Source organism: Gopherus evgoodei, chromosome 1 (genome assembly GCF_007399415.2).
Source record: "Gopherus evgoodei ecotype Sinaloan lineage chromosome 1, rGopEvg1_v1.p, whole genome shotgun sequence".
Taxonomy (NCBI): Eukaryota; Metazoa; Chordata; order Testudines; family Testudinidae; genus Gopherus; species Gopherus evgoodei.
The window spans coordinates 27,025,741-27,048,684 of NC_044322.1; the positions used below are offsets into that span (position 1 = coordinate 27,025,741).

Sequence of the window (22,944 nt, forward strand, 5' to 3'; positions counted from 1 at the left end):
TTTTTGCCAGAAGCTGGGAATGGATCACTTGATAACCTGTTCTGATCATTTCCTCTGTGGCACCTGGTACTGACCACTGTTGGAATCATAGAATATCAGGGTTGGAAGGGACCTCAAGAGGTCATCTAGTCCAACTCCCTGCTCAGAGCAGGACCAAATCCCCAGATTTTTACCCCAGTTCCCCAAGTGGCCCTCTCAAGGATTGAACTTGCAACCCTTGGTTTAGCAGGCCAATGCTCAAACCACTGAGCTATCCCTCCCCCCTTAAAACAGAATACAGGGCTAGATGGACCTTTGGACTGACCCAATATGGCCATTCTTATATTCTTATGTAGAGTTTTTTATTGGCCCTGTTCTTCCCCACTCATGATATTTCCTCACGTCTCTAGCAGCTATTGAAAGTTAAAGTTGGTTTTGCATTATAAAGCCATTCATTACACGGGACATGCCTACATGAAAGTAGAGTTGTCTGAAAAGGTTCCATCAGTACTTTTTCTGATGGAAAATAAGAGTGGCTGCATTCTTAAAAATATACTTATAGGACAACTGAATTTTCAGCCAGAATGTTGAGAGTTTTTAGTTGTTTGTTTTTTTTTTTGTTTTTTTTTTTTTTTACAAAGTCTAAGTTTCCCACAAGGAGGAAAGAAATGCCAGTCAGCACTCCTTGAAAGGTTGACTGTCTCGCCATCCCATATGATCACATTTGTGATTAGAGAATGGCAGGGCATTATTTGTGAGGACCTTTCAACTTGGGAATTCATTCCCAGCTGCAGTTTTAGACAAAAGCTCTATAGTTGGGCCTTCAGTAAACACCCTTGTGAACAAGTAGATGATAAGCTTGCCTCAGTTTAACTTTTTATTCCAGTTCAGAGGCTCTCCACTTTTGGGGTTCTAAGGTGATTAAACCCTAAGATCCTGATGGCCCTCTGATGGGTCCTCAGTTGTCAGCCCCAATACCTCCCTCTTCCTTCATCACAGAAGGAACAAAAGTAAATCAATACAGGAGCCATAATAAAGTCCAATAGCCTTAAATAGGACCACCACCATGAATCAGCAGTCTCTCTCCACTTCAACATCAGGGATGATAGGGTGACCCAGGCCCCACTCTCCTCTGTGTCTCACCCAGCCTAGGGGCCTTGTGTTAGGCAGTCAAAGGCTGTGCGCTTAAGTGTGCAGCTGCCTCCCCATGCTGCATCTTACCGATGGCCTTTGCAGACATCTACTGAATGGCAACCTTCCCCAAATCCTTCTGACAGCAAATTGGGCTCTTTAGGCTGTTTCTCGCTGCCCAGTACTGCAACACTCCTCCACACTATCTCTCAACCTTTATCTGGGTTTTATTTATCCCATCTGTGGCAAACTGGCCTTTCAGACACAGCTCAGGGGGGATTATTACCCTATTCATTAGCTTGTTACTGTCCCTGCCATGTGGAGATGATACACCCCATCATAAGTCAAAATGTGTAGTCCATACAGTGATGGTCTATCTATTTACCCAGACCTTTTCTGGGGGCAGTCAGTACAATATAAATTTGATATTTGAGAGGGTGTGGTTTGGGTCTGGCTTGATTTATGGTGGTTGATTACTTCTGGTAGTGGAGTTGCTGCTGGATTTACTGTAATATTTATTTTCAACAAATATGTATAAGGCCTAGAATGGCACTCTTAAAATTAGATTGATTAGAAATAAATCAATATATAAATGTTCAATGTAACTTACAAACTTAAAAGACTGCAAGTTTCTTCTTCTCCCCTCCCAGTTCCTGCTATGGGGGTGGGGGGGTGTTAAATTTCAGTCTGTAGAGGAAATGTGGTAAGTGGAGTCTGGGTTTAACTGAAGGATAATCTAACTCTCTGATGGACATTATCAGCTCATATTGCTGCTCATAGTGATCACAACATCAACTGATTCTCTTAATAATCTCTGATATTTATGGAATAATCAGACTTATATGTCATCAAGTAATCTAAAAACATATACAGAAGAAAGCCATGAATACACATTGAACTAGGTGGAAAAGAAATTACTTTCTGTAAAGCTCAGGTACTACAGTACCAATATCCATCATTTGCAGAGTGAAGTTACATGGTTTTTATAAGCCCAAGCAATGGAAGAGTGAACTCTTCTACTGGAACAATGTAATTAAAAGTTACAATAAAAAAATGGGTTAGATTCTTATTGACATTTTACTCAACATGCTAGCTAGCCGGAATATACAAATGAAGGTCACATTTGCAAGTATTATCAGATACATTATATTTTAATTAGGTATCTTATAAATGTCATTGAGTCTTAGCCATTGCCCTACTGACACTTAAAAAAAACAAACAAAAAAAGCCACCTACAAAGTCAAAATCATTTACTTGAGATTATTGTCGTTAAATTTAAAATTGTAGACAATACAGGAGACATAATAGTGTAGCAAACTTTGAGTTGACACATTCTACTGTTTTGACTAAAAACTGAAATTCTGTTGTAGATTAGAGTATTTTTTGACAATTTATTGAATATCACTAATGAAACTGTATTCAGATATGTTCTAGCTTTCTATCCAATCCCTGAATCATAAATTTAACAAAGTATCATCTAGGTTCTGTGTTTAGTGCAGCTACACTGTATCTCTGGAGCTTGTTCAGGCATGTTATTTGTCATCTTGGAGAAGAAGCATTTTTTCCTTTTCTATTGCCTACAGATTTTGCCCCCAGTGAAACACATGTAATTCAGTGTTTGAACAACAGACTAAAAAATGATGAGCTCTTTAAAATCTACCAATTCTTACTCCTTCCAAATAACACTAAGGTGATTTCTTGCCTCTTTAAATGAAATAACCAAGAACTAATTTGATTTTCTAATTTTCTATTGCAACTGAGATTTCAGACCAATAAAATAAAGTTTCTTTGTCTATATTGCCTGTGGTGTCACTTTGGCTAGTTACGTCTAAATCTGACCAATGAATGGGTGACCAGCAGCATGTGCGGGAAGCAAGAGGCTGGCGTCACTGGATTATCAGTTTGTTACGAGCATGGCTTTTTTAGTCAGGGATGTTCCTTTTGCTATACCCATGAAAAGCCACCTACATTTGGACAAGTTACCAGCCTTTGAAAAACTGCTGTTCACACATGCTCACTAAAGACTTGCTAGAGTATTGCCCATCTATATGGGGCATTGAGGGCCAGAATTAATGTCTGGGCTTGGAATGGGCAGATACAGGCATGATAGGTCCTGCAGTGAGAACCAAAATGGCCTTACTCAACACACAATGTCAACAAGAGAAAGGAAAATCTCATGGTTAAGGCAGTTGAAGGCTGCCCTGAAGAGCTTGATTCTATCCCTGTCTCTGCTACAGAGTTTATATGTGATGCTGGGTAAGATACTTAAATGAAACTTTTCACGGGTGGTCCCTATATGTGTTCCTTATTTTCTTGCTGCCTGACTTGAGACACCTGGGTCCAATTTGCAGAAGTGCTGAGTACTCTGCTGCATGTAAAGTCAGAGGCAGCTGTGCTTTGAACCTATAAAATGCTATAAAATACTGACGGCTCTGAAAAATCAGGCCCTAGGTATCTGAAAGTAGGTACCGAAAATCTGTGGATATTTTCTCTGTGCCTCACTTCCTCATCTGTTAAATGGGGTAATTCCTCTCAGAGGGTGTTGTGAAAACATATTGTTTGTGAAGCAATCAGATACTATGATGAGCACCATAAGGAAAGCCCAAGGGAATATTAATTCTATATTCAGAGCAGGGACTGAATAAGGTATAGTAAATAAACCACATTGAGGAATGAGGAAGAAACAAAACATTGAATTGCTGTTTATTCAGTGAGCGCTGTCCATCCTGTCCACTGAAAGAGGCAAGGCTCCTGTGGAAAAAACAGTCTGATCATGTAATTGAAGAGAATATCATAATGCAAATACACGAGGGAGCAGATATAAAGTGGTGCAGGTTACCTTAATTCAGGCATTTCTTTTAAGCATTTGATTTTGCAACCTAAATGTTTTGTTTAATGTATGTTTGTCTAACATGTTTGTGTATGGAGAGAGAGTATGTGAGTATACATACCCAAAATTTGTATGGGAAATGACTAGGGTGGCAGATATATCACGCCCGCAAGCTCTAGCAGTTTGAGATTGTGTAGACTTTAAACTATGTATTAACCCATTTTCCTGCCACATTTCATGTTTTCATTATCTGTAATTGCATTATTTTATAGTGATTGACACAAACATCTTCTGACTTTCCCTAGTGCAGTGTTGTCCTCTTACAGGAATATTTTCCCAGTATGCCTTTCTTGGGCTGGCCCTTCAAATTCAGTGGAACCAAGTGATTACAGCCCTATAATGGCCATTTTGGAATTAGCAGCTGCTGAATTAGGATACAACTTTCTCTCTTCCAGCTAGTAAGTACCTGGCATGCCCCCCTGCTGCCCCCATTCTCCATTTCTTATTGCTGAGGAGATGCAGTTTCTCCGTAATACAGTTAAAGAATATTTCAAGTCATATCCTAATAAATAATGAGTCTCTCTGGTTGCCTCACATGAATGGTCAAAGTACTAGAGCTCTTTCTGCAAAACAGGTATTTAGAGTACGTGTGCAACTGCTATTGCTCTTGGAAGTGTTAGATTAACGGCCTTCCTCAAGGATCAGTTCTTTCACTGATTAGTGTTCAAAGCGTACATCAAAGACTTGCACCTATACTCTCACATAAGTTTATCTATGCCAATGACATCTGCTGCAGCTACCGAGCTCAGTCCTTCTCAGAAATTGACACGGTCTTGAATGAAGATATGAAGTTCACAGCTGTTCTAAGACAGTTTCTGGTGTATTCTGTCCACATAATGCAAGCACAAGCCATGAGTTAAATGTGTTCCTCAATGGTCAATGTCTGCAGCATGATCCAAAGCTGGTTTACCCGGTGTGACATTAGGTAGGTCACTATAAGGCTACATCTACACTACAGGATAATTTTGAATTAACATAAACTGGTTTTATAAAACAGATATTATAAAGTCGATTGCACGTGGCCACACTAGGCACATTAATTCGGCGGTGTGCGTCCATGGTCCGAGGCTAGCATCGATTTCCGGAGGGTTGCATTGTGGGTAGCTATTCCGTAGCTATCCCATAGTTCCCGCAATCTCCCCTGCCCCTTGGAATTCTGGGTTGAGATCCTAGTGCCTGATGGGGCAAAAATCATTGTCGTGGGTGGTTCTGGGTACAGCCTCACCCCTCCCTTCCTGAAAGCAGCAGACAACCATTTCACTCCTTTTTTCCTGGGTGAACTGAAAGCAAACACCATAGCACAGCAAGCATGGACCCTGCTCATATCAATAGTGCAATCGTGGATGTTGTAAACACCTCGTGCAGTCTATGGTGAACCATGAACTGCAAAGGCAGGCGAGGAGGAGGCAGCTATGGCAGCGCGGTGACGAGAGTGATGAGGACATGGACACTGAATTCTCCCTAACCGCAGGCCCCTGCGCTTTGGAGCTCCTGCTGGTAATGGGGGAGATTCTACCCATTGAACACTGATTTTGGGCCCGGGAAACAAGCACAGACTGGTGGGACTGCATAGTTTTGCAGATGTGGGACAATTCGCAGTGGCTGCGAAATTTTCGCATGCGTAAGAGCATTTTCTTTGAACTTTGTGACTTGCTTTCCCCTGCCCTGAAACGCCATAATACCAAGATGAGAGCAGCCCTCACAGTGGAGAAGCGAGTGGCAATAGCCCTCTGGAAGCTTGCAACGCCAGACACCTACCGGTCAGTCTGGAATCAATTTGGAGTGGGAAAATCTACTGTGGGGGCTGCTGTGTTGCAAGTAGCCAAAGCAATCATTAAGCTGCTGCTACGAAAGGTTGTGACTCTGGGAAACGTGCAGGTCATAGTGGATGGCTTTGCTGCAATGCGATTCCCTAACTGTGGGGGGGGGGGGTGATAGATGGAACCTATATCCCTATCTTGGCACCGGAGCACCAGGGCACCCAGTACATAAACCGCAAGGGGTACTTTTCAATGGTGCTGCAAGCACTGGTGGATCACAAGGGACGTTTCACCAACATCCACGTGGGATGGCCAGGAAGGGTTCATGATGCTCGCGTCTTCAGAAGCACTGTTCTGTTTAAACGGCTGCAGCAAGGAACTTACTTCCTGGACCAGAAAATAACAGTTGGGGATGTTGAAATGCCTGTCATTATCCTGGGTGACCCAGCCTACCCCTTGATGCCATGGCTCATGAAGCCATACACAGGCAGCCTGGACTGTGGTCAGGAGCTGTTCAACTACAGGCTGAGCAAGTGCAGGATGGTGGTAGAATGTGCATTTGGCCATTTAAAGGCTCACTGGTGCACATTACTCACTCGCTCAGACCTCAGCCAAGCCAATGTCCCCTTGGTTATTGCTGCCTGCTGTGTGCTCCACAATCTCTGTGAAAGTAAGGGGGAGACCTTTATGGCGGGGTGGGAGGCTGAGACAAATCACCTCACTGCTGATTACGCGCAGCCAGACACCAGGGCGATTAGAAGAGCTCACCAGGAAGCGGTGTGCATCAGAGAAGCCTTGAAAACGAGTTTCATCACGGGCCAGGGTACGGTGTGACTGCTGTGTTTGTTTCCCCTTCATGAACCTCTTCCCCCTTTATTGACTTCTCCTGTAAGCAACCCATCCTCCCCCTTCAATTACAGCTTGGTTAAGGAAATAAAGTTACTATCATTTAAAAAGCATGTATCCTTTATTAAAAGTCTTTCCCTGTAAGCAACCCACACTCCCCCTTCATTTAAAAAGCATGTAATTATAAAAAGAGGAAGAGAATTAACAAGGTATCCTGGGAGTGGTTTGGGAGGAGGATAGGAGGGAAGGAAAAGGCGATTAAGCACATTTCAATGTAATGACAGCCTTTTGGTTGGACTGTTCACGGGGGTGGAGTGGGCTGGTGCACAAAGCCTTCCCCCACGCGTTCTTACACATCTGGGTGAGGAAGACATGGAACAGGGTGAGTACTGTGGGTGGTTAAACATGGGCTGCAGCGGCACTCTGTAACCTCGCTGCTCCTCCTGAAGATCCACCAGATGTCGGAGGATGTCAGTTTGATCACGCAGCAGCTCCAGTGTTGCATCCCGCCACCGCTGATCTTCCTGCCACCACCTCTCCTCTCGAGCGTCTCTCCTATCCACACGTTGGTCCCTCCTGTCCTCACGTTCACTGGCATCTTTCCTGTACTTTGCTACCACGTCCTTCCACTCCCTCAGATGAGCTCTTTCATTGCGGGTTAATTCCATGATTTCAGAGAACATTTCATCTCATGTCCTCTTCTTCCTCCGCCTTATCTGAGCTAGCCTTCAGGATGGAGTAGGGAGGCTTGAAAAATGTGCAGCTGCATGAGGGAGGGAAAATAGGGAGAGAAGGATTTAAAAAGATACGTTTTACAGAACAATGGTTATACTCTTTCACAGTGAACAACACTATTCACCTTACATAGCACATGTGATTCCACTACAAGGTTGCATTTGGAAACTTTTGAGTGCCTGCGGCTCTGGTGTTACAGATCTCACAGATGCAGGTCTGGGCATCACAATTCAGCTTCCGTGCAGTCATGGTAAGGCACAGCTTCTCCAGCCTTCATATACACAGTTCCCTTTGCTGCTGCTTTCCTGTTAACAAGGAGCAGCAGACGCCAACCCCTCCCCTCCCCAATCCAATTCTCTAGAATTGCTTTACCCCTCCCCCCACCGCATGGCTGGTATCATGGAAGATTACTGCTAATCACCCCACTTTCTCCCCCCGCCACCGCGTGGCTGGTAGCTGGGAAGATTCCTGCTGGCCAAACGCTAAAAAGCTCAGCGCTATCCTTCCTCCCCTCCCCCTGCTTTGCTACGTGCAAGGAAGGCTTTCTTTTAAGCGACAGCCAGTAGGAAAATGGCCATCTCTCTGTCCCCTTGCTTAAATTCCTTAATTTCAACCAGGTTACTGTGAACGATATCACTCTGCTGAGGATAACAGAGCGAGATAAAGAACAGATGTTTCTCGAATGCCAACAATCACCGGGACCATACGCAGCTATGCTTTGTCATGCAATGATACCCAATTACTTGCTACATGCATGGCGTGGTAAAGTGTCCTACCATGGTGGACAGAACAAGGCTGCCTTGCCCAGACACCTTCTGCAAAGGCTTTTGGAGTACCTCCAGGAGCGCTTCATGGAGATGTCTCTGGAGGATTTCCGCTCCATCCCCAGACATGTTAACAAACTTTTCCAGTAACTTTACTGGCTGCGAATGCATCCCAAGCCCTCATGGCAAATCAATCATTAAAAAACACTTGCTTTTAAAACATGTTTTATATTTACAAAGGTACACTCACCAGAGGTCGCTTCCATGGCTTCACTGTCTGGGCTAGTGGCTTAGGAAGGCTGGGAGGATAATTCCATCTGGGTCACAAGAAGCTCCTGGCTGTTGGGGAGAATGGAGTGCTGTGTGCTCTCTGCAAGCTCTTCCTCCTCCTCCTCCTCCTCCTCATCTTCCCCCACCGCTGAATCTTCATCCATGGTTGAGATTATAACCCCCACCTCGGAATCCACGGACAAGGGGGGGGTAGTGGTGGCACAGCCCCCTAAAATTGCATGCAGCTCAGCGTAGAAGCGGCATGTTTTTGGCCCTGACCCTGATCTTCCATTTGCTGCTTTGGTTTTCTGAGCTCCTTCACTTTCTGAGCTCCTTCACTTTCGCTCTGCACTGCACTAAGTCCCTGCTGTGGCCTCTCTCCATCATGGTCTTGGAAATTTTTTCAAAAGTTTTTTCATTCCTTCTTTTGCAACGGAGTTCTGTTAGCACTGAACCCTCTCCTCATATAGCAATAACATCCAGTATCTCTCGTGCGGTCCATGCTGGTGCTCTTTTTCTATTCTCAGGAGACTGCATTGTTACCTGTGCTGATGAGCTCTGCGTGGTCACCTGTGGTGATGAGAGCTCCACGCTGGCCAAACAGGAAATGCAATTCAAAAGTTCACAGGGCTTTTACTGTATACCTGGCCAGTGCATTAGAGTTCAGATACCTGTCCAGAGCGGCCAGTGGTGCACTGTGGGATACCACCCAGAGGCCAATAACTTCGATTTGCGGCCACACTAACCCTAAATCGATATGTTAATATCGATTTTAGCGTTACTTCTCTCGTTGGGGAGTACAGAAATCGATTTAAAGAGCCCTTTAAATCGATATAAAGTGCATTGTAGTGTGGACGAGTACAGCATTAAATCGATTTAACGCTGTTAAAATTGGTTTAACTGCGTAGTGTGGACCAGGCCTAACATACAGCAATGACCTGAGGAAGATGGCAGCCAAAGTCAGCACTCGGAAAAACCTGCTCAGAAAATTGGCCTGCGCAACCTGAGGAGCGAGCTCCCAGATCCTTAGATCATCAGCCCTTGCCCTCTGCTATTCAACAGCAAAATATTGTGCTCCTATCTGGTGTCACTCATTGCACATGAGGCTGGTCAATGTAAAGCATATCAAAGCTAGGTGTATTGCTGCTTGGATTTTCCAGGCAATTCTTTTGCCATGGCTACCAATACTAAGCAACATAGCACCACTCCATGTTCACGGCAAAAAGGCCCCTGTCACACTGCTAGCTAAGATCCATGAGAATAGCAACCCGCTATTGTATGCAGACCTCTTCAACCACCCACCAGCTCTCCTGTCTTTTTTAGACACTCTTTATTGTCATTTATGGCACCACAGGATGTCTTGGTGGAATTTGCTTGGCATAATGAGTGGTCAGTGATGACAGTCATTAATCACTCTCTCATCACTGACCCAACCATCTGTCCACCAGTTTTTGATCTGCCAAGGCACCTTCGGTCATCTCTGAACTAGTTTCGAACAGGACAGGGGAAACTGCAGCCAATCTCTTAACTTTTTTTTTTTAATGACCCACAGTGCAGCTGTGGTCAACTTCAGACTATGTCGCGTATCACTGTTAGGTGCCCACTGACTTATTTTGATGGCTGTCTACTGACTCTTCACCTTGCTGATGATGACACCATTCAGAGGCGGGGCACATTGCACATATGCCCATGATGATGATGATGAGCTGTGATTACCAAAGATTTAGACAGGAATACATATTTTATTAGGATTACATATTTTAAACACAATATAGTTTAAGAAAGTAAAGATGCTTATCATAGTGGGCATACCAGCCTTCACGAACCAATTATGAACTAAATTCTGCATTAAAAATAAAAATATGCTGTATATGTAATGCATTTCCATAAAATAAAATGCAAATGAATTTTAAAAAATTACCAATGTGAGTCCTGGAAATATTTCAGGACTTTTGAAGTTGTATTACAGTAGCCCTGATATCGTACTAAGTTTAGGATTTCAATATGCTAGGCACTGCACAGGCCCATATTAGAAGACCATGCCTGCTCCAGATTGTGACAGTATAAATTGACAAAACAGATTACTTCCATTTTGTGGATAGTGAACTGACTGTGAATATATTGAATACAATTTTCAAAAGCCTAAAAGTTCAAATTTCAAGTCATTTGTGACAATCTTATTGAAATTCAATAGGATTTAGGTGCTTACTTCATTTTTTGAAAATGGTATTTGTTAAGTCTCTTAGGCACTTGAAATGTTTATCCTGAGTGGCTTGCTAGAGGTAACAAAAGAAGTTGGTGGCAGAGCTGGAAACTGGTTTGGAGGGCAACATCTAAAATATCACAATGCAAACCATGTACTTTAGTACTGAAAAGAAAAAATCAGCTCTCACAGTACAGTAATCTAATCCACACCAAATTAGAGAAATAAATTTGTTTAAAAGCACCAATGAAAAGTGTGTTCTAATTAAGCTACCGCAAATAGACAATTTAGCAGTCTAAATCCCTGGAGGGAAGTGCCTGGGTTTGGAAATGGGTTTTGCTTTCAGGTAAGGCTGATTTCTGCTCTGTTGACAATGATGAGCACAGAGTACAGGCTTTTAGTAAACAAAACAAACGTTTCCTTATGTATAATTTATTAATCATTTCTAAATATGCTTTACAAGAGCTGTTGCACTGGGACACAGCAGCCTCACAAGCATGATAAGATAAGATAAAATTTGCACACTAACAGTAATCCCTATCAAACAGAGGACACTTAGCAAATACACCTCAAAAGTTAAGAAACCAGATTGCTTTATGCTGACATTAGTGGAGGATCTCGTCACCATGGTGTAGCATGACTCTTTTGTCAGTACATTAATATACACAAAACCTTTTGTCCTTTCCTAGCCACAGCTCCTTTGATTTGTGCCGTTTGAGCTGGTTTTGTTTGTTTTTAACTCTGGAGTTACAATTGATTGTTTCTCATTCAAGTATATAATGTCTTTAATATTTGTAAAATGTTCTTTTCTCTTAAAGTAAGACTATAAAAATGGCTAAATTATCCTGGCTTGGAGGAAACCCAGAACAAATCTGTTTTAGCAATCCATCTGAAAATACAATTTCAGTAACACAAGAAATTGTCAAAACTTGTTTGCAGTTCAGGGTTGTTGAATTCAATTTCCTGGTGCAGATGACTACCTTGCATCATGACACTATTCTTTTCAATAGCCCTTCAGTAGGATATGTATATAGTACACAAGACAGCAGTAGAGTTCCATTTTTCTTGGAGACGTGCCTGTGCCAGCAAGTCTTGATTCAGATCCAAACACCTGCAGATTTTGGGTTTGTACAGATCTGAAGACGTGGTTCTGTCTCATTTTTTGTTTTGCCCTAACTATGATATTTGGCAACACTTAAGCAGTTGATTAAAATATAATGTAGCTAACTCATGAATTGTTTTAAAGCAGTTGTGTCCATTTTGACTGACTTTCTTAGGTTGTAAAACAGGACACTTTATTATCTGACCTAGGGTTTAAAGAGCAAGACTAGGAGTCAGAAACCTGTGTTCTGTTCCAAGTTCAGCCACATGTTCCATAGCCTTGGGAAAAAGTCACTTAGGTCTAAAACTTAAAAATTGGCCATTTATTTTGTGTTCCCAGCATGAAGACTGATTTTCAGTTGTGCAGCACACCTGGATCTCTCTCTGACTTCAACTGGAGTTCTCCATATTTCTGAAAATCAGACTGTCAGGATGAGTTGTGCTTGGCATCCAAAAATTGAGATGCCCAATTTTGTGGCCACATTGAAAATGTTGGTTTTAGTCCGGATGTCAAAGGACCTAAACACCCACAATTCCAGCTGAAGTTAATGGGTACTTATTACCTCAAAAATCAGGCCACTTGGGCATTTAAACATTAATTTATCTACTAACCATCATCACCAAAGTTTTAACTTTTTGACCTTGGTAAGTAACAGTGAAATTAATTTGGAAAATTAACATGGGAAACAAGAAGAGAGACTAACTGCATAACTTAGTGTTAAGATGAAAGTGGATAAAGGAAAATTTACAATGAACCTCAGGTAAAACTTTCTAGTGAAGAGTTGATAAACTGTTCAATAGTCGTCCAAGGAAAGTGGTAAAGTCTCATCATTTGAGTCTTTTCAAACTACAACAAACAAAGTACTCAAATATGCTGTAGGGAACAATCCTCTGTTGACAAAGAGAATGGACTACATGGCCTAAGAGGTTTTTAGTCTTCAATTTCTAATTCCAGTGATAGTCTGCATAGTGTGACAGACCCAGACCAGTGGGGTGCAGGAGTCTGGTAGAGGGCAAATATACTGGTCACTGGGTGAGTAGTTTTCTGTTCCCTGAGTGACCAGAGCAGGGTCTGCACTAGAGTAGTCAGGAACTTGCTAGAACCAATTAAGGCAAACAGGCTGATTAGAACACCTGCAGCCAATCAAGGCAGGCTAATCAGGGCACCTGGGTTTTAAAAGGAGCTCTTTCCAGTCAGATGGGGAGGAGCCAGAGGAGAGGAAGTGTGTGTGAGGAGCTGGGAGCAAGAGACACAAGGAGCTGAGACTGAGAGGGTGTGCTGCTGGAGGACTAAGGAGTACAAGCATTATCAGACACTAGGAGGAAGGTCCTGTGGTGAGGATAAAGAAGGTGTTTGGAGGAGGCCTTGGGGAAGTAGCCCAGGGAGGTGTAGCTGTCACACAGCTGTTACACGAGGCACTATAGACAGCTGCAAATCCATAGGGCCCTGGGCTGGAACCCGGAGTAGAGGGTGGGCCCGGGTTCCCCCCAAACCTCCCAACTCCTGATCCAGACACAGGAGGAGTTGACGCAGACTGTGGGGAAGATCACTGAGGTGAGCAAATCTGCCAATAAGCGCAGGACCCACGAAGGTAGAGGAGGAACTTTGTCACAACAGACATAGGCTAGCTCTGATTGCAATCAAATATCTAATTTGTTTTGGAAAGCTCATTAAGGTGTATAGGTTGTACTAAGGTGTCTGATCCTCTGGTAGATCCATATTTTTCTTTAACAAAAGCTGATTATAAAGGTTTGGGATTTGCCTATTTAATGCCTCTGGCAACCTTTGATCTCACTGAAGATGGGTCAAAATCTTTCAGCCTTTAAAACAGTCCAGGAGGTCAGATGAGATTTATTGGGGTTTTGTTTTACTAGGCAAGAAAGCTTCTTTACCTGAAAAGTGAGAATTGCTGTGATTTTTTGTTTGCTCACATGTGAGTAAGTCATTTTAATTTAGAGAAAAGGCAAAATGGGTGGGAGAGTGAAGAACTGAGCTCTAACTAAATGCACACCTCTGGTCTCTGTTTTAACAGCCACTTTGCCCTGGCTGACCTTTACATACAGAGCATTAGAACAAGCAAGATTATAACATAGTCCTGAGCCATATGATATTTGGACCATGGGAAAAGGGTAGCCAACTGCAAGCTTTATTGTTAATCCGTATCCTCAAGCAATTTGTTTATTATTATATCCTTTTCTTCTTTGTTTTAAAAATGAATTTAAATGTACTTTTAAGTGAAGCATATTTCTGCAATCCCTATTGAAAGGGCTGCAGAAACTGGCCCTCGGTGTCACCTTAACTTAAGTTTGGTCTACACTGGGGGGTGTAACGATCTAAGATATGCAACTTCAGCTACGTGAATAGCATAGCTGAAATCGAAGTATCTTGGATCAATTTACCTCGGGTCCTCACCACGCGGGATCGACGTCCACGGCTCCCCGTGTCTACTCCGCTACCGCCGCTCGCTCCAGTGGAGGTCTGGAGTCAACGGGAGCGCGTTCGAGGATCGATATATTGCGCAATATATCGATCCCCGAAAAATCGATCGCTACCCGCTGATACGGCGGGTAGTCTGGACCTACCATTAGAGTTAAGATCTGTGTAACAAGCTGGTCAGTTTTTCAGCTTCTTTATTTCTAGTCAGAGTCTAGATTCCAGATCCTGTTTCCTTCTTGAGCTGGGAGGAGAAGTGGGGGTTGGTGAGAGAGAGAACATCCTCCTCTTCATATTCATGTTCTAATTAACCCTTAGTGAACCCCTTCCTTTCCTCTATTAGTATAGAATATGCACATCCCATCACAAATCCTTTATGCTATAAATATCATTTCTGAAATTTTCCCCACAACCTATTTTACTAGTTTATCCCACCAAAAATATATGAATGAAATTGCTTCCACTCAGGCAGGCCAACAACACACAATTATTTTTAGGCCAATCTATTTTAGGAGAAGTGATAAACCAAAAAAGTAAAATCTTGCCCTCACTGAGTGATTTTGATGAGGCAGGATTTTGTCATGTAACTTTAAAGCTTATTCTCCTCAAATTTCCTAAGAAAATTCTACCATGGGAAGAAGTATGATGTGAAATTTCAGAGAGATTGGTTCCAGGTAGAAATATGGAACAAAGGCTCAGCGAAGACTATCCTTGAAATGTATCTCTTAGTATAGCCTAAAATCATTAACCCTTTGGAAACTAAAACTAACAGCATCAGTAGTTGCTATAATTGTGAACCAGTGTCAGCCGCTCCATAATTAAGGTTGAAAGCAGTTTCCCATTTTCAACAATCTACCATCTAAACCTTTTGTGACACTGTAGATCTTGTTAGAATATGTTAAGGAATATATCAAGAGACAATGAAATATATTTAATTGTAAAGAAAACCAGATTGTATTTCTATTAGTATGCCAGTGGTAACATTACATGAAGTCCTATAAGCAGTATTCCATTCTTCATTTCAGGTTTAATGTATCATGGAGTAGTTCTATTCCCTCCCCTCCCCTTAATGGGTCAGGCATGATATTGTTACAGAAGTAGATGGCTTCTGAGACCAAAATGAGAAATCACCTTAAGGCAGAATTCTTCTTACATATGCTCTTCCAAATTACCTTACATATATACATGCCAAAATTTGTGTTTTAAATTTCAGTTTTAAAAGGGACTCTAAGACTCTTTGAAGTCTCTTGAGCAGTTTGCCTGGGAGGAAATGGCTATTTTCAGATATCTTGATCTGGCTTTTGTCAGGCATTTTCCTCTAAAGTAACAGCAACATAGCAGGGATCTTTTAACACTTCCTCATGGACACTTTACTGATCAGGCATTGTACTGATAAGGCATAGTCCCTGTCTTCAAAAACTGCAAGCATCTGAGTTCACTGTCATATATTGTGTAAATATAAAACACAATGCACATTTTTATCGTTTTAAATCAAAGTACAATGTAACCATAACAATTACTTACGTATAAAGGATCTTTCCAAGGGTTCAAAAGCTCAGCAGAGTGGAATATGAGACAAATTTTAGAGAATTTTTCAGTTACATCTTAACTGAAAGGCTTGTCATATGACTCTTTCAGTAAAGCGCAATCTGAGATTTGAATTTTTCATCCTCTGAAGGATGTTCACACAAGGTGTGAAACAAACTATCTATTTTACCAGCACTATAGTAATACAATAGTGACCTTTTTTTTTTCCTGCCATACTCTCACCTTTTCCCCACGAAGGAATGCCTTTCTTTACACATGCTCCTTTGATATCCAATCTGGGAACTTCTGCATAACATAACATGTTGATTCTCCCCAACTGTTGCATGTGGAGGACTTCTATTGATTTAAATGGGAGTTCTCCCTGCTGAGTTGCTGCAGAATAGGTTTTTTTAAATATCATTTTAATCTCAGCATTATTTTAAAGAAGTTTACTTCTAATGTTTGGCATTGTATAAGACACAATTAAGGACAGTTTCTCTACAGGAAGGTGTTTCACCTAGGTCAATATTTTTGAGCTACTTCTAAAAAGTGAGCCTTAAGAAGCGAGGGTAAACAAGGAGAGACTATAGGGGCTTGGTGAAGAAGGCAATGAGAAGGGCATCACAGTGAGCTAATTAATAGTTGTCACCACAGATTTATGAAGTCTGATATCACTCCAGGTGGACTTCTCTTTCCAGCTATCTTGTGGTTTTATACTGCCACCCATCACCATAGTATCCAAGTGCCTTCCACCTAAAATTGATAGTAATAACAAGATCCCTGGTGGACTTCATGGAGTCAGGAACTTCTCCCTTTTAGGGGACAAAACTCTGCTGTTTATTGATTTCCTTTAAAGATTTCCCCTCCTTTTCTTTTGTTTTCACTTTTGCACTTCCTGGCTAAAATATTTTTTTAGGCAAAAAGAGCATCTTCTTTTCTCGTATTCCTCTTATCTCTTTTATCTCCTACTCTGAACTCACTACTTCTTTTACAGAATATTCAGCAGCTGTTCCAGGCCTCCCAACATCATATGCTGCTATCCTAAGAATTAAATCTGCCAGTTCATCTTCAGCACTCTTTAATTCAAAGAACAGGCCACGATTAAGCAGCCCTTCATTAGGAAGCATATCTTCACCAGGCTGGAGAGGAACAGCACAACACTATCGCTCACCAACAAACCTCTATCACTTCTCAGAGGCCTTCAGACATGATGGTAAGTCTAGTTCTCCCCTCTGAATCTTTGAAGAGACAATGTATATATGTGGCTTTGACATTTTTTTTCAAAACTGGTACCGTTTTATCAGGGTGCTTCAGTATCTCACATTGGTAACACTGAATTCCAGTAAACATCACGCAGTAAAAATGAGCTTCCTTCTTTTTAGAGTCCTTAAATTAACCTTAAAGTCAGCAGTTTAAACATTCTCTCCTACAGGTCCCTAAAGGGATTTTATTTTATTATTGCAGCCTTTGCAATGTAAGAATGGGAAACTAGAAGTGGAATAAAATTGCAGTACAATCCAATTTGATCTACTCAACTAATGTCTATGCATTTGAAAGGCACTGCAATGAAATTTCAATCCACCTTTTATGGGTTTTTCCCAAGTTGCTCTCGTATTTTTCGTATTGACTCCCAAATGACAGTTATGTGGATTAAAGCTGCACAGTGCTTCTTATGAAACTTTTTTTTTTCAAATCTAATATAGTCTATAATCCTCTGACACACAGAATACAATGTGGTGTCACTTTTTTAGATGAAGAAATTCTCAGTTACAATAAATATTTCCTATTATTCAAATCACATTTGTTTTCTCTTTATCATCTTGTTTTCTTTAGGGTGAGCCTTAAGAGAGTGTTAACAGAATTTACAAATTACAATATTCTTTCCCCCAAGCTATCCCTATCTCAACAAAAAAGGCAAGATTATTTAAATTTAGTGAACCAAGGAAATGACAAAGGGAAGAATCACAAACAGTATAGACCAATAATAATAATACCAGGATGGAATCCTGTGGCACCTTATAGACTAACAGACGTTTTGGAGCATGAGCTTTTGTGGGTGAATACCCACTTAGTCTATAAGGTGCCCCAGGATTCTTTGCTGCTTTTACAGATCCAGACTAACACGGCTACCCTCTGATACTTAATACCAGGATGATTACAGTAGCCTTTTCAGAAAGGTACTTTAGCATGTACTTAAATGTGGCATGTTATGCTTAAGAGTGTTTATGAAGAAGGATGACTTAAGCATAAATTTTTCTGATTTGGGGCCTATGTTAGCCCTACCTAGGAATACAGATGAACTGAGTCCCGAAAGCAATTGAATTATGACCATGTTAGAACTGGATTTTGTTTTCTGCAGTTGCATGTGTTGTGTAATGTTCACTGTATTTACAAAATCAGGTACTGTCTATGTTCCTGACCTTGCAGACTCCTCCCCTGCAAACCTATTTACAGGCAAGAATCTGGAAGAATCAAAGTAGTGGAATGAGGAACCAAAGTTGGCTAACTTTAGTAGTATGTTGACCTTTCACAGCATGTGTCTGGAAATTGGAAGTAGAAGGCAGCAGTTGGTTGCTGGAAGAGGAAAGGAGGCAGATTTTATGAATAACATAAGCTGGAACAATAAAGGAACTTCCTTGTGAGAGACCCTGATAACTCCTATGGGGCCGGGGCTGAAAGTCTGGTAAAGAGGCATTTTATTAGGATTAAATGACCACAGTTTGGTGTTATTTTTACATCCGTGCCTCTGGAAAACAATAATTTTTGTCAGCTAGGTTTAATGCAGCCTGCTGTGCAATAGGCTGTAGAAAGCGTTCTCCTGCTGTCCCCAGCCCAGACCTAACATGGCCCACATCAGGGCTTCTTGGGTTGGGACTTCGGAGAGTGCTTATATAACTAACACACACCTCCTGGGTGTGGTGCTCTGTCCAGTCTAGTGGTTCCAAGACCACTTAGAGAGACAGATAAAATGAGTCTCCTCTACTGCCTTAGCTAACAGCCAGGTGGCTTTTAGCTCATGCGGTAGAAGCTCATGTACTAAGCTCCAGTTCAATCCTGCCCACTGGCAACCAAGGTCTGTCCGAGTTATACATGGTCTGCATTGTAGTTGTTCATGTAAGTGGATAGACAAAGTCATGACTAGAGCTGTATAAACAGTTTTTTTTTTTTATTTTGCTGGCAGTTCCAAAAATAAGAAAAAGATGAATGTTTCAGAAGAATCCCAAACCAACTTTGTTTTCAGAATTTAATTAATTTGGAAAGTCAGGGGGAAATGTTTGAAATCAAATGACACATTTAATTACCTTTCCATTCGCTGCCATCCTGGTTCTTTGTTACCTATAGTTGAAAGAATTATTGGTATGGTTTTCATCACCACTTAATTTAGTCTTATTAAATTTCTTACCCTAAACATGCATTTAACAGTACTTGCTAAAATCAAGCTACTTATCAAAACACAATGTTGTGATTAAAAGAACTCTACATGGAAAATATCGCTGGGTATGTCTACACTGCAATTAATAACCTGCATTTGGCCTGTGCCAACTGACTCAGGCTAAGAGGCTGTTTAATTGCAGTGTAGGCATTCAGGCTCGGGCTGGAGCCCAGGCTCTAAGACCCTGTGAGGCAAGAGAGTCCCAGAGCTCAGGCTACATCACAGTTAAATATAGGGTGGCCAGGTTTTCGACTGGAAAGTCTGGTCAGATCTACTGACTGGAAATGCAAAGTCCGCTTATTGCAAGTGAGGGATGTAGGGAGGAACTAAGTCATCATCCGCTCCAGCCCCTACTTATCCAGGGTCACGTCCTACCTTTATTTGCGGCTGCAGCTCCCAGCCCTGACTCCACAGGTGAGTCTGTCCTGACCCAAGTGGTCGGGAGAGGGAAAAGCAGCAAGCAACTGGGCGGAGGGGGAAAGATGAGTGGACAAGGTGGGAGTATCACAGGGGAGAGGCAGGACAGGGACTGGGGGGGGAAGAGGTGGACAGGGGTGGGGCCTTGGGGGGAAGGGCAAGGGCAGGGGAGGTTCTGGCACTCCAGCTAGAGTGTCCAGTTTTTAAATATTACCAAGATGGCAACCCTAATTAAACAGCCCCTGTGAGCCTGAATCAGCTGGCAAAGCCAGTTGCAGGTTTTTAATTGCAGTGTAGATATAGCTACTGAGTGCTAGATCCAGCATTTACAAGTCTGAGTTAATTGAAATATCTGTAGAATATCTTATTGCCTGTCAACTTCCTGTTATAAATGCCTGCACAGAGAATGTTGGCTGATGTTGTATGGACACTAGGTATCTTCCTCTCCCAAACCTTACAGCAGATGTCTGTTTCAGATGGCAGGATTGGGAGAACTTGTTTAGCCTTCAGAATGTGGCACTGCTGAAAGAGGCTATTAAGAGAATGTAGAGTATATGCATCTGATGTTGGGAGAATGGTAGAGTAACAGCAGTCCAATAACTTAGTCTGCTTGTGTGAGCTTGCCAAATAAATGGCTCTATTTTGCAACCTATATTAACATTGATCCTGCACTGGTGCACCGTCATCTCTAACTACACTGAAGTCACTGGAAATCCATGTTGTTGCAAATGTCTGCCCTCACAGAACATGCTGAACGCCTCCAGTGACTCCATTAACTAAAAGTAACTGAGGTCTTCTGAATCTTTAGTTAACTAACTTCTTAAGTTAACTAAAATCAGTCAAGTACTTCCTCAGTAGATCAAATTTTTCTATTTTTATATATAATATACTGGAAATTACAGTCCCTTGTATTAACACAGTGAACATTAACTTTACATAGATCAAATAATGCTGTTTGAATTTGGAATAATTCGATATTTTGCTGTGCAGCACTTTGGTGGTATTTTCTTTTTGGTTTTTGAGAGGATGTTATTACTTGGCAGAACGGCGTTATCAAAATGGATGCTACTACATCGTTCTCAGGTGTTGAGTCAAAGCTGCTCCTACTACTAGTATAAACTTGTAAAGCAAAAGTATTAATGTCACAGTCCTTTATTAATTTGAAAAAGTTTGTCTGAGGGCTCTCCTAATCTTTAGATCAGAAAGGTATTTTTTTTTAAAATAACTGATTTTTAATATGACTGAATTATTTTTTCAAATCATTGTCTCAATACACTGAAGACTCATCATGAGATTTCAAAAAGTGATTAATGGCTTAAACTGCCTGTTTCCACGGCAATAAAAGTTAATTGAAAGACCCTGAAGAGTCCCCTCAAGAAAAAGCCAGTGTAGATTAAAACCAAACAGTGAAAGAATAAGTACTGACTGAACACAATATTGAGCAACAAGTAAAACCAGATTCACATGAACCAAAGTGATTCTTTCCCTTCTTAAAACCAGATTCCCCCCCAAGTTGAATGTCTCTGCAACTTGCCTGTCACAAAGTGACTGGTCCCTGTAGGGGGAGATGGGCACAGCCCCACCTGTGTCATAGTTAATTAGCTGCTTCCCCAACTGAGAGATGGGACTGGTTGTGAGGATAAGGGGGCTAGCTGATACCTAAAGACACTAGGCCCTTCTAAAAGAGCTGAGAGAGCTCAATCTGGGGGTTGAACCACAGCTACTGAGCAAGCTTCTGTGAAAGGCCTTGAGTCAGGGTGTGCAAAAGTTTGGGTACACTGGTGGAATAAGCCTGGGGACCCAGCCCTCTACACCAGTGCTTCAGGGGAACCAGCCTGGGGACCGAGTGCATAGTACCAAAGCAGAGGGAAGGAATCAAAGGGGGCTCACATGGAGGACTGAAGAAAAAACCACAAAGAGTCTGAACTTTTTTGCTTATTTGGACTTCTTAATTTAAGCTTGTTTCATATTTGGCCAAAGGGCCAAGTCACATCTACAGCAGTGACCCATGTTTGTAGAGCTCATTAAGGAACCATAGGAAGAGGGGACTGAGGCAGAGCACAGCAGAGTCACTCATGGCCACAGGCAGGTACTTGGTAGGCATCCACCCTGTTATATTACCTTTTTTTTTTTTTCCCCCGAAGCAGCTAATTTCCAAGAGTGATCATGTGACTCTTCAGCATAGACATGGACATCTTGGTGGTTCTGTGACCGGTGAAGTACTTGTGGTTCTGTTTGTTTAGATGGGTGGATTTATTACAGGGAAACTGATAGCGATCTCTCTATTAGGTTGCCTAACACTATGCATTGTTAAAAGAAAATCTTGTGATCCTTCTTTCAGGAGCTCTAACATCTTCATTGTTTGCTAGGTGACTCTGAAAAATTTGGCATGGAGAAAGCATTGGGGCCAGAAAAGAGCATTTTCTTTGTCCCATGAAGTTCTGTTCAGGTTTAGCAGTTACATATTTTTGAAAATGCTGTTTTCTTTTTCCCATGTGCTACCCAGGAATGTTTTGGCAGTGTGCCAGAATAATAACTGATCATGAATGTTCAGGCTCTCACCACCATCAAAACAGCCTGTTCCTAATACACAACTGCTGCTACCTCTCCCAAAGGGGAAAGAGCGAGCCAGGCTCAGCTCCCTTCTATAGCCCTCCTAACACAGAACATGAGTCTCCCTCCCCCCATGAGGACCTTGTATGAGTGAGGGAGACAGGGGATGCTTGCCTTGAATCAACCCTGTAGACCAAGCACATGGCTCTCTTTGCCCATCCTCTCCCCTCTCACCCCAGCATAACTGCCATCTCTTTATACTGGCTAACAGGGAGTCCTGTAACACTGCTCTACAGCCAAAATGCTTCTGAAATAAATGTAGTCCAACTTTACTAATTCTGGGTCACTGAGAACAAAAATGATGCTTAAAATTGTTGATTGGGTCTAGTTTTCAAGATATGCTATTGGGTCAGTATATAGGACCCTTGACTTGGGAATGGCAGAGTATAAGTGAGTTATAAAGGGAAGGGATCTCAATTTAAACCAGAAATGACTAAAATACATTTTTGACTGGATCTATGAATAAATCTATGACTGGGTTTGGACAGTACTTGCTTTTTAGGCAAAACAATGAATGATGCAATCTGAAGTTGGTATTGCGTCATACATGCTATGAATTGCATCATGTTATTCCTAGAAGTCATGGATGATGCAATCATAACGAAGCTTACATCACTCCGCTGAACAAATTGCCCTATATCAGCTCTAGAAATCATACACGGTCGTGCTCTCATTTGTCAGTGTTTGATTTTGCAAAGGGACACATTTCTGTTTAGCCAAAGTGAGCAGAGATGCCTCGTACTTGTGTGAACAGTGCAGATAACTTCTGCTATGTTTGTGGTGAAGTGACTTTTGCATCGCAAAAGCGCAGTGTAACCGCTATGGTTAAGAGAGCCTATCA

At 41.9% G+C, this 22,944-nt stretch overlaps 1 protein-coding gene across 5 annotated transcripts in view; it reads left to right on the forward strand.

Annotated features, from left to right (window-relative positions):
* Nucleotides 1-22,944, forward strand: part of CNTN5 (contactin 5) — a 1,021,024-nt gene that overhangs the window by 608,366 nt on the left and 389,714 nt on the right. For 4 of the 5 annotated variants that reach the window (XM_030560071.1, XM_030560062.1, XM_030560077.1 and 1 more), the window contains one exon: nucleotides 16,635-16,853. The exons of the other annotated variant lie outside the window; for it this stretch is intronic. In XM_030560071.1, the coding sequence (XP_030415931.1) occupies nucleotides 16,635-16,853 (219 nt within the window). The remainder of the gene's footprint in view (nucleotides 1-16,634; nucleotides 16,854-22,944) is intronic. 5 annotated transcript variants of the gene reach the window in all.